The sequence below is a fragment of the Aristolochia californica genome, unplaced genomic scaffold, assembly GCF_029961685.1.
Source record: "Aristolochia californica isolate CCGP_79_NKW_82.1479 unplaced genomic scaffold, dmAriCali1.0.hap1 SCAF_7, whole genome shotgun sequence".
NCBI lineage: Eukaryota > Viridiplantae > Streptophyta > Magnoliopsida > Piperales > Aristolochiaceae > Aristolochia > Aristolochia californica.
This window is the reverse complement of record NW_027182268.1, coordinates 5,711,499-5,722,494: the sequence shown is the minus strand read 5'-3', so window position 1 is coordinate 5,722,494 and position 10,996 is coordinate 5,711,499. Positions and strand designations below refer to the sequence as shown.

Genomic DNA, 10,996 nt, shown 5'->3' with positions numbered 1-10,996 from the left:
GTTGGGTCGGATTCCCTATAAAACCCAACCCGATGCCCACCTCTACTAATGGATGCAAAATTATGTTACACAAAATTCTGCCCTAGTTGCATCAATTTTTTGTCAAAATAGTAATCAAATTTTAACTGAGAAAAAAAGAAAATATAAAGAGAAATAATTACCCAAAAAGGGGGCAGTATCATCAACAAGAAACTCTCCCAGACAAAAGTTGGAAGGATGAAATATCTGCCAGGGAATTTACATCACTATGAAAAGACTCCAAGAGACTTACATCACAAGCTTCTTCAAGAAAATGATCAAGTCTCCAAGCCGATCGTTTGCACGCAACTGATAACCACAGAAGAGTCTCCCCCACCACAAATGATAATGGAAAAAGAGAATGACAAAGTAAAACTTTCATTCGTTCACAAATAGAGTAGAGTACTGCCTCAATAAAGTCAGCAATTTCAAGGGCCAGAATATGATAGCATAATACCACCTTCATTTCCCATCTGCACGAGTGACTCTTCTATGAGTTGATGCAAACACATGAAAGAACTTAGCGCTGGCATCTCCTTCCTTGGTGATTAGAACCACATACATTGATTGAATTTGCATTCTTGGCTGGTGATGATTCTATAGTCTTGATTCATAGCATCCTTTGAACAATTTCATAAGTTTAAAGTTCTTAGGTCCTCAATACCATCTATGGATTGTATTGAGCAAGAATTGAAGCTTCCTTTTCATGAAAAAATTTAAAATAAGAACTACCAGTCCTTGACAATGCCTTTAAGAAGCATAAGATCATATTGACGACAAAAAAAAATCCAAATTTTAATATCAAATGAACATCACTGCAAAGCTATACTGCTATAAAATCTTTCTCATGAGGCCACATATTCTCAAACCAGGAGGATATAAGGCCCCATTATTCTGAATTCAAGGACAATGGAAGTGTAATCAGGACAGTTATGGCTCAAGCTGTGGCTTTGGGGATGAGACACATCCAACTTTTAACAGTCTGTCCAGCTTAGAGAGGAAGGGAGAGGACTGTTCATCCAGGTAAATCAAGCACCATAAAGCAAGATATCAAACAGTTACACTTTTCTACAAAATTTGCACAAATTCATTTTGGCCATATGGCAAGATGAACCCAATGAACTTCAGCTGCAGATAGTATAGCACTGAATCACTACCATGGGATTGGCCACATACCTTTCAGGTTGCTAGTTCATTCCAGAAAGAAGCTCTTAGAGAGCTTGAGTAGGCTCTTATGCAGCTCCAATGGACCAGCAAGTGTCATCTGCTTCCGATTTCAACTTATACAAAGAGAGAACACTTTTTTTCTGTAATTTTATTAAGAAATTTCATGAAGACTTCAAAATAATAAAAATAATAGAAACCCTCAATGATCTCCATGACTAGTGAGTTTCATGAATTTATTGATAGACTTAATATTTCAAGAAAGCCAAGAAGATCAGGCGCCAAGATATATTAATGGCCTAAAACATCACAAAATACTAGGTATTGCATGTTGAAACTATCATCAATGTTTATGGTTTTATTCCATAAGCCAAGGTTTTTAAAAAGTGGCATACCAAAATCCCAAGATCCTTCAGTCACTCAACACATTAACCAAACACTTGACCATCTACTACATAATCCAAGCCCCTAAATCTAGCAAACAGCCAATTATTCTCCAACCGACCCAACAACACAAAACCCACCAAACTTGAACCAAACATTCCCAGACACTGATACAGAATATCTGGTCAATACGCATTTCAATGCCTCAAAAAGGAAAGCAATTATCATCGCATGAAGAAGGAACAAGACTAGGAGTATCATCTACTGTTGACTATGAGGAAGGAAAATTTCAGAAAAAGAAAGTGACATGGCTGATGCTTGGGATTACATTCATACTTAATTAAATAGAATAGTCATTCACACTCCAAAACAAGAACTGTGGCTAAGGCATAATGTTTTTACCACCACATGATTTCATAAAGCATATTCTCTGAAAGGTGTTATTGATTCAAGTAGTTGTGAGAATTTGATGTCACAAAAGGCAGTGTCTCGACTTTAACACGAAGGCACGCTCACACACATACAAAGTCACATGACTGAACAATCTTAAAGAAGTCCTAAGCCTCTAGAGGTTGCTTAGTTTCTTTCATATAGGAGAAATGTGTAAAAACAACACTTGGTGATGTGATCCCCATGGATGCAAGTCATCTCCTACTTAAGAGTGGCAATTTGATAGGAGAACTATAATCATTGAGAAACACATACACCGTTCTTGTGGAGGGCTAAAATTCTTGCTCTTCAACTAGCAAAGGACACTGTCCTTAACAAATTCAAATCTGTAGTTTTCCTTTCTTAGACAGACTTTGAGGAAGAAGAAGAATCAGGGAAAATGGATTTTGTGCTCTCAGCTCCACTAGGTGCTACTAAGAGCAAGCAGTTTCAATACACTCAAAATATGTTGGAGTTCTAAACAAATTCCAAGAGGTGTTTCCTTCAAATCTACTTCCCAATTTATCCCCCATGCAAGATATACAAGATACATTTGAGTTGCTACCTGATTCAAAATTAAACAGAACACTTTTTTAACAAAACCAAAGAACATGAAGAATTAAGCAGACAAGAGGAAGATTTGGTGCAATCGTAAGTTGTCATCGATTCACTTCCCTTCTTTTACTTGAGCAATTCAATTGGGAAGTAGGGTATACAATTTGATTTCCTTGTCATTAAGGTGGACTCTTGAGGGAACTGCTCACTCAATCAATTTGGTGATTTAAACAATCATATAAATTATATTGGGCAACCAAATTCACAAAGCTCTGACATCTAAAATTCCATTATCTAGGGCAATGTTATAGTCCTGGGTTAAAGTGTTTGGTTTTCCACTACCTACCAGGCCGGTCTTTTGGGTAGTATTGGCTAGGTGCTTAACATTTGGTATCAGAGCTACTACTTACGTTGCGAGTTCGAATGCTGGAGGGGGCGACCTAACGGTGTCGCTAGAGTGGGTAGTCGTAGACATCGGCCCGTAACGGAAGAGCTTGAGGGCAAGCTCTTTCTCCAAGGGGTGTGTGATGTTATGGTCCTGGGTTAAGTGTTTGGCTTTCCGCTACCTACCAGGCCGGTCTTTTGGATAGTATTGGCTAGGTGCTTAATAGGCAATTGAAGGTTGGTGATTAGCTTCACTAGCTCTAGTATTAAGACTCCCCTTGAGTGGTTAGTCATCTCCACTGTTCCCATTATCAAGGGCAACTAGAGGTCGGTGATTAGCTTCACTGACTCTAGTACTACGACTCCCTCCTCAGTGTGGATTAACTCTCAGACCAGTGTGCAAGGTGGCATTACCCTTTTTTCCCTTAAATGTCGACCTCACTCACACAATAAGTACTAATTCCTTAAACAATCCTTCAATGAGATTGAAAGACAACGCTAGGTCTTTTATCCTCCTAGGTCCACTACTCAATAAGTATTAATTCCTTGAACAATTCTTCTGCTTGATTAAATTTCCCTTAGATAATGTAATTTTATTGCTGTGCTTCGATTCTTAAATTTAATTTCTTAGTTGTCCTCACCTATTCCTTGGAAGATTTTGTTTTCCTCTCTCTTATTTAAGTATTTACTTCATTTAAAAATATAAGTATTTTTCTCATTGTGTTTAAAAAGAAAATGTAGTGCAAGAAAGTACCAGTCCTTTGGCCCTAATAGTCCCTAAAAAGTACGAAACTTGGGTAATGTACACTGATCGTAGAGCTATCAACCATATCACTGTATAAGTACAGGTTTCCAAATCTAAGAGCTATTAACATGTTAGATCAAGTTAGTGGCACAGTAACATACACTAAAATTAAATTTAGAAATAATCACCAATTAAGTATTCAGGCAGGAGATGAAAGTAATACTTATCATTCAAAGGAGTTGTTCAACAGAACTTGTTTGTATATTCCCAGAACTTGACTTCAAGAACTTATCTCATAGGAAACTCACAGACCATGACATTTGACAAAGATAAAAATCTCCGCAGCTTTATAACAAATCTTTCTAGGCCCAAGCAATAAGAATGTTGTGTTGTCATGTGTGTCAAGCAATAAAAAGGTCTTCAACAAATGCAGCAAATATAAATACCTCTTGGCATTGCTAGTTACCCTAATGTTGAATTCCCATCTATTTTAAGTTGAATTCCCTCGCATAAACATGGGTAAGCTTTCTTATTTTGTGAAATTTCACTCACAATAGGAGCAAAGTTGCTTCCCCTTCTTCAAAGAACCTGTCCAGGGCTAGGGTAAGCAAAAACCATACTTCCTCACAAGACTCCAAACTTGTGGAAAGTTAACTTTGAGAATTAAAAGGGGAAATGTAGAAATATAAAAGATTAAGCCATGCAGCAAAGAGAGGAAGAAAAAAAAAGGAAACGGGTGGAAGAAAGGAGGAAGCAAGTCGATAGCCTCCATTTCACATAAAAACAGAAAAGACTTGGCAAGTTTTTTTTCTTCTTTCTCTGTTTACTATTTCCTTAATAACTGTAGAAAGCCGACTTGAATTTTAGATCATAGTCTTCATTGCTGTTTGTTAAACTCTTAAGTTACCCATACTCCAGAAAAGCCTTTCAATTTAACTAGCTTCTGAATTAAACCACTGTGCTGTACTGCTAACTCCGTGCGATTGCTAGGCCAAACAGAATGTTGTGTATGGTTTTTTATAATTGGATGCAAAGACAAATGACTGAAAAACTCATTGGGTTCAACGAAATTTGACCTGTTTTAATAAAGGATAATATAGAGTCTTGAGGGAATTTGGAAAGCAAAGCTTGATTCCCAATATGTTAGTAATAGCATCCGGAATGGTAAAACTGATGGAGCAGTTGAGGAGCAAGTGGCTGGCAGTTTCAACTCTAGATTGCTTAGCTTTCATTTCAGGCTTGCTATTGAAATACCGCTTCTTTGGAGCTGGTAATAGAAAACGGTGCACTTGTGAATGGCACACCAGATGAAATAAGGTCTGAGAGGATAAGAGTGTCTAAATATGAACGTTTTTCAAGTTGTATCAGGTTTTGATGACAAAAAATAAACTGAAAATAGCTAAGTAAACTAAAAAAAATATACTTCTAACCTCAATTATTTTTTAAGAAATGACTTCACTAATACCATGAACAAGTATGGTTTGTAATTTGGAAAATGTTTTCAGCCTCTACTTTAATAAAAATAAAAAATAAAAGAAACTAGAGGAAGAAGAATTACACTTGTTTTCAACCTCCACTGGAGTCTTACAATAGAACCAGCAAATGACAATAAAATAGAGGAAGAATTATGTAGTCAACTGACCCTAAAATAAAATAAATCATATGCATATACATGAGATGTGCAACACTTTTATCTATCAAAGATTTTTCTGTGCACTTCTTTTCTATTTCACGTATATCAAATTACATGACAAATAGAAATTAACATGCCTCAAGGAAATAAAGTACGATCTACACAGAGAGATTGAAGCCCACAGCATCAAGCTGAATAAAGAGCCGAATTACCCACCCTTTCCAAACATTGAATAATCAAGAACGTCATCAGGTAAACCAACACAATCTTCAGCCTTTAAAAGTAAGATTCCAGCCAACAAAATTGTATAAAATCTGATAAGCCATGTAAAAACAGTCATAAAAGAAACCAAATCAGGTGTCCACACGAAGAGTTGAAGAACTGCCCTGTTTAATTTTTGGCTCTGACTTACTTGTCAAGATTCCAGGATTTGGAGCCTCATTATTTTCACTTCTTACCAATAGCAAAAAGAAATTATTTTTACTTCTTATATAGTGCAGCCGTTTCCATTTTTGTAGCTATTTTTCATCAACCAAATAACCAAATAGAAGCAAGGGCCTTGTTCAATAAAATTCGTGATAAGTACACATATCGAAGGCAAGACTAGCACCCAGGGCACAATTGAATTGCTTACATTAACAGCAAGAATCCAACGAAGGTTAAAGTCAAGAAAAGTCATGTAGACATTAGTTGGAAAAAGGCCTCCCACTTGAGCTAGTTATTTTAAGATGGACCTGACCCAACTTTTTTCATGGTATCAGAGTTAGATGCATGTTCTATTGGACCTATTTCATGCACCAACTAGTTTGTAACCTCATTTGTGTTGTCCATGTCACAGGCATTATCTGTTTGTGTAGACTGGGAGGAGAGGGAGAGCGTCAGCAGAAATAATTCCACATATGTTAATCTCACATAAGGTCAGATAGTTATTAGTTGGGAAAAGGTCCCCTGACTTTGGCTAGTTATTTTAGGAAGGACCTAAACCTCAACGTCTAGTACGGCAATGGCGCAACAACCTAGAAATGATTTCTGATCTCAAAGAATTGGGAAAAGTCTGAACAGATCACAATTATGAATTATGTAATGAACATGTTATTATCCAAAAGATAAAAATGATAAATGTCTAATATCCTAAATTCAGGATAAATAAACCTGAAGCTGTCACAAAATAAATCATATTGGTGTAAGAGTAATATCAACTTTTTTTTTTTTTTTTTTTTTTTGGGGGGGGGGGGGGGGGGGGGGGGGGTTATTGTTGTGAGTCTAGTACTGCTCTGGTATTGGAATTCGTTTCCCAAACAACAGTGATTCTAGAATTAGTTGCGCAAAGATTTTCCAAAAGCCCCAATGTTTCAAGTATTTATGGAATTCCAATTTGGTTCAACAACAAAAATGAAGTTCCAAATCAGGACGGACAGTAGAGAGGAGGAGAGTGGCTGACCCCCTTAGGGACAAAAACAAAAAGGAATTGAAATCGCCCTCTTTCCTCTGTCCAGAAGGTCTGAAGAGAAGAGGATAGCAGCCCTTCCAATCAAGGGAGAAAACAAAAAGATAGGTAGAGGGGGGTGGGTGTTGATCCTCCCCAATGGGAAAGGGAGGAGAGGAGGGATGCCCCTTCACTCTTTCCATGCTTCCATCCTAGCAGATAGCTGCCCTACCCCGCTTAATAGAGCATGAGGAGGGCATCCATCATCCTCCCCAACTGAGGAAGAAAGGTGTTTACCCTCCACTTTTTTTAATTTAAAATAAATACTATTAATTACTTAATTTCAAAATATAAAAACTTTAAATAATATTTAATATTATTATATTAAAATAATACTTAAAAATACATTACTTTTATTACTGAACATACTGATTTAGTTAACATAAATTAAAAACTAATAATGTCAATTTTTAAATTATTAATTATTTCATCTAAATAATTAAACAACTATATGTTATTTAATTTTAAGTTATTTAAATAGTAATAACTCTTTTAATAAGTTTGAATAACACTAAGTTATTATTACAAAAGATTCAAGATAATTTGACAATATATTTGTTTAGTTAATATAATCTAATAATAATGATTTTTATTTTAATTAAATAACTATTACATCTAAATGGTAAGTTATTATATAATCTTAAACTCAAAAAATTAGGAAACTAATACATTTTAATAAGTTTGAATACTAAGAACTTATATATTGATAGAAATATTTAATTACATGACACACGAAAAAGGATGAGATTAAGGAGAAATAGAAGAGAGAGAGAAGAGGGGAGAAGGGAGAGAAGTTGGAAAAGTAGCAAGTGACGGCTGCTCTTGGATTAGGTCTCTAAACTCGAGCCTAATCCTCCTTTTGTACCACTTAAATGAATAATTACAGAAATGGTAAAAATGCCCTTACGTACAAGTATGTTTACATCTCTTACAATCTAACAAACTGGAACTGATGTGATTTCCATATATGCTGGTTAAACAACCAAATTGCCCTTCCACCAGAATATCCCCATCAAGCTGGAGAGTAAATAACAAACAATCTCAGCTTGTCACAGAATACTTAATGCTCCTACCTCCAAGGGGTTTATTGAACACATCCCAAGCTGCTTTGAAGATTTAATTTAAGGAATGACCACTTTCCCTCGCATAACAACATCTTTTATGAAGAGAATCTACCTCTAGATGTTTAGTTCTTTCGTGGATGATTGGGTTATTGGTTACGAATAGAGCTTTTTGATTGTCACACTTCATAGTCATAAGTTCTTAAATTGAAAATCCAAATTCAACAAGAACAGATTTTACCCACATAAGCTCACAAACTGTGTGAGTTATTGCCCGTATTACACCTTGGCATTGGATTTGGCTACTACAATTTGTTTCTTGCTCTTTCAACTCACCAAGTACCAATAAAACAACAACAACCGGTGGTAGATCGCGTGTCCATTTTACACCCAATTTAATCTACATCAGGATATCCCATAATATCAACCTTCCCGTTCTGAATATTGTAGGCCTTTACTAGGAGCATCTTTCAAATATTTTTAGATTCTTGGAGCGGCTTCCAGATGTACCAGTCTTAGGTTTTCGATAAATTGACTTACTACTCCCACTGCAAACAATATATCAAGCCTAATAACTTTAGCATATACCAATTTACCTACTAGGCATCTATACTAAGCCTCGTCTTTCAGTATAGGACTATGAAAATTATATAGGTTGGCATGCACCTCTACAGGAGTATCGACTAGCTTAGCACCCAAAAGACCATATTCCTATAACATATCTACAATGCACTTCCTCTTAGAGAGAACAATTCCTTTCTTGTTGCAAGTCACTTCAATCCCAAGGAAATACTTCAGTAGTCCCAAATCCTTAGTTTGAAAGTGTGTCCAAATATTTTTTGTACCTCCTCCAATTCCTTCAAAGTCACTTCCAGATAAAATAATATCATCAATATAAACCACAAAGACAACCATACTACTCCGACTACCACCTTAACCATGAAAAGGAGGGTCTATTTCTTTGACATCTATGAGATAACTATGTCTACTAACTATGAGATAACTATGTCTACTAACTACAAGCAGGGAATATCCTTGAGAGAATAGCCTTATGCATGATAGAAGAGCCCCCATTTCAGCTTCCACAAAGCCACATACTACACCTTACCAGGCCTGAATATGCCAGAAGGAGATACCCTCTATGATCTCCAAATTCTCCCTAACATCAATTGCTCTGGAATTACCAAGCAAATTCCTATCAAAGTTCAACTTCAGATAACTGCAAGAAGGAACATAGGAGTGCAGGATGGAGATATATGATCTCTGAAGTTAATTATGAGTTTCAGTCGCAACCAATGAGAGAGCTCGCCCATTAGAGGATGAGACCGAGGTAGCTTCAATTATAGAGAATGGTCCACGGTGACATAGTCTAACAAAGCTCAAGGAAGTTGCTGAGAAGCAAAAGCTGGAACAAAAAGTGTATTATTATTGCAAGTTGCAGTTTCATTTTGAAACTAGATTATTTCCTAAACCTTACAATTTAAAAGAAAGTTTAGTTTGAACACAACTAAGATTTACTACTTCACAAGGGAACATGTTTGACACTATTGATATCCAGGAAATCACATTCTTCCAATAAAACAACCTCTGAGAACAGCAGGATAGGACACAATTCAACATAGTCAACAAAAACAAAATTTCATAAAAAAACTTCATTATTCATCAATCTACTGATACACATAACCAGAGCCACTGCATAAAAAACCCATCCAGCCAACGAAAACCAATGATTGTTTATAGGCTCTCTTCCTAAATTTCATCAGGTCTGTAAGGAAAACAAAACTACTCACTTACAAGACCGACTCTCTTGTAAATTGCCTTCCCTCTCCACCAACTTCTTCTCTTCTTCCGTCCCCTCTGGCTCTATAACAGGAACCATGGTCGCTTCACCCACTTTCTGTGATCCCGTCAACCTTGCAAGCACCACAAACGACATCCCTCCAAGAAGACTATTCAAACACCTCAAAACAATGACCGAGGCCTTAAATCCCAAAGACGGCAATCCCTTCGCAAGAAAAAATTCCAACCCGTTCAGAGTCTGATACCTCAAGTTACTACTCACTCCCATGTGAATTGCCCAGGTCAAGGCATTCAAGAGCGTAGGAGGGGCCTTATTGGGGGTCTCAAAATCTGGGTCCATCTTCTTCTTCATTTTGATCAGACCATTCGACAAAGCCGTGCCCACCAAGCCTGCAGCAAAGCCCACGGCAGAAAAAAGCGCACCTTTGTACACAAAAGTTCCCAGACGGTCCAAAAGTGAATAAGCACCAACTTCGAACATGTGGCTCTTGGGGCAGCTCATGAAAATCGCCGGGAGTGCAGCAGACCCTGAAGCTGCAGCCGTCGGTGCGAGGAGATACATCAGAATAAAATTCAAAATGGAACCCACAATAAGCGTCGAGAAGACGAAGTCAAGCTCATTGAGGCCGAAATTGGGGCGGGAAGCCATGTCACCAAGAACGCAAGCGGTGACTCCGACTAGCTCCTCCATGAGGACCTTGAAAGGGAACTGAGGATCAACAGCCACCCGAGATCTCCATCCGTTAATGAAAAGGCCAAGGATCCCGAAATCCGACTGGTTGGATCGATCGCTGGAATCACCACCACCCTGGCTCTTTCCATTATCGCCGCCGCCGCCGCTTCGGCCACTTCCACTACCGCCATCACGCCCTCCGTTGTACTCAGTCTTAGGGGGATATTGTGCGATCCCAACCGGGTTAGAAGACGTTTTAGGCCGGTGCAGAGAGAGACGAAGTTTACGATTGGACGAGTTCCTTGAAGTAGACAGAGCGAGCGAAGGAAAATGAGAAGTATAGTCGACAAGTTGATACTTTCCGGTGGTAATACTAGGGTTCCTGAAAGGAGAATATCGGAGTTGAGCCATGGCCGTTAGATCTCCGGCTATAGAGTGGGAGGAAGTGCGCTCCGGGGGATCTCGATCGGTATTTTATATGGGAAACATCATCGAAAGCGTAACGTTACGTTCGCGTGTACACTTCAGTATATTACTTGTCGCCAGGGCAGCTGGTGCCATTGATTCTCTCCAGCCTCCGCCACCCTTCAGTCGCCGTCGCCGTCGCAGCCCTCGCATGCAGTGTTCATCTTTTACCGTATATCTTGCATTATGATTGGAAGGC

At 38.0% G+C, this 10,996-nt stretch overlaps 1 protein-coding gene across 1 annotated transcript; it reads right to left on the bottom strand.

The window, feature by feature from the left end:
- Positions 1–8,348: 8,348 nt before the first annotated feature.
- Positions 8,349–10,987, bottom strand: LOC137936352 (protein RETICULATA-RELATED 3, chloroplastic-like). The gene has a single exon (XM_068780956.1). It carries the CDS (start codon positions 10,741–10,743, stop codon positions 9,646–9,648), a length of 1,098 nt encoding a protein of 365 aa, XP_068637057.1. The 5' UTR covers positions 10,744–10,987; the 3' UTR covers positions 8,349–9,645.
- Positions 10,988–10,996: the final 9 nt, after the last annotated feature.

What these genes read in the sequence shown, in the direction of transcription:
- LOC137936352 (XM_068780956.1), bottom strand. Translation starts at nt 10,743, where the DNA reads ATGGCTCAACTCCGATATTCTCCTTTCAGGAACCCTAGTATTACCACC.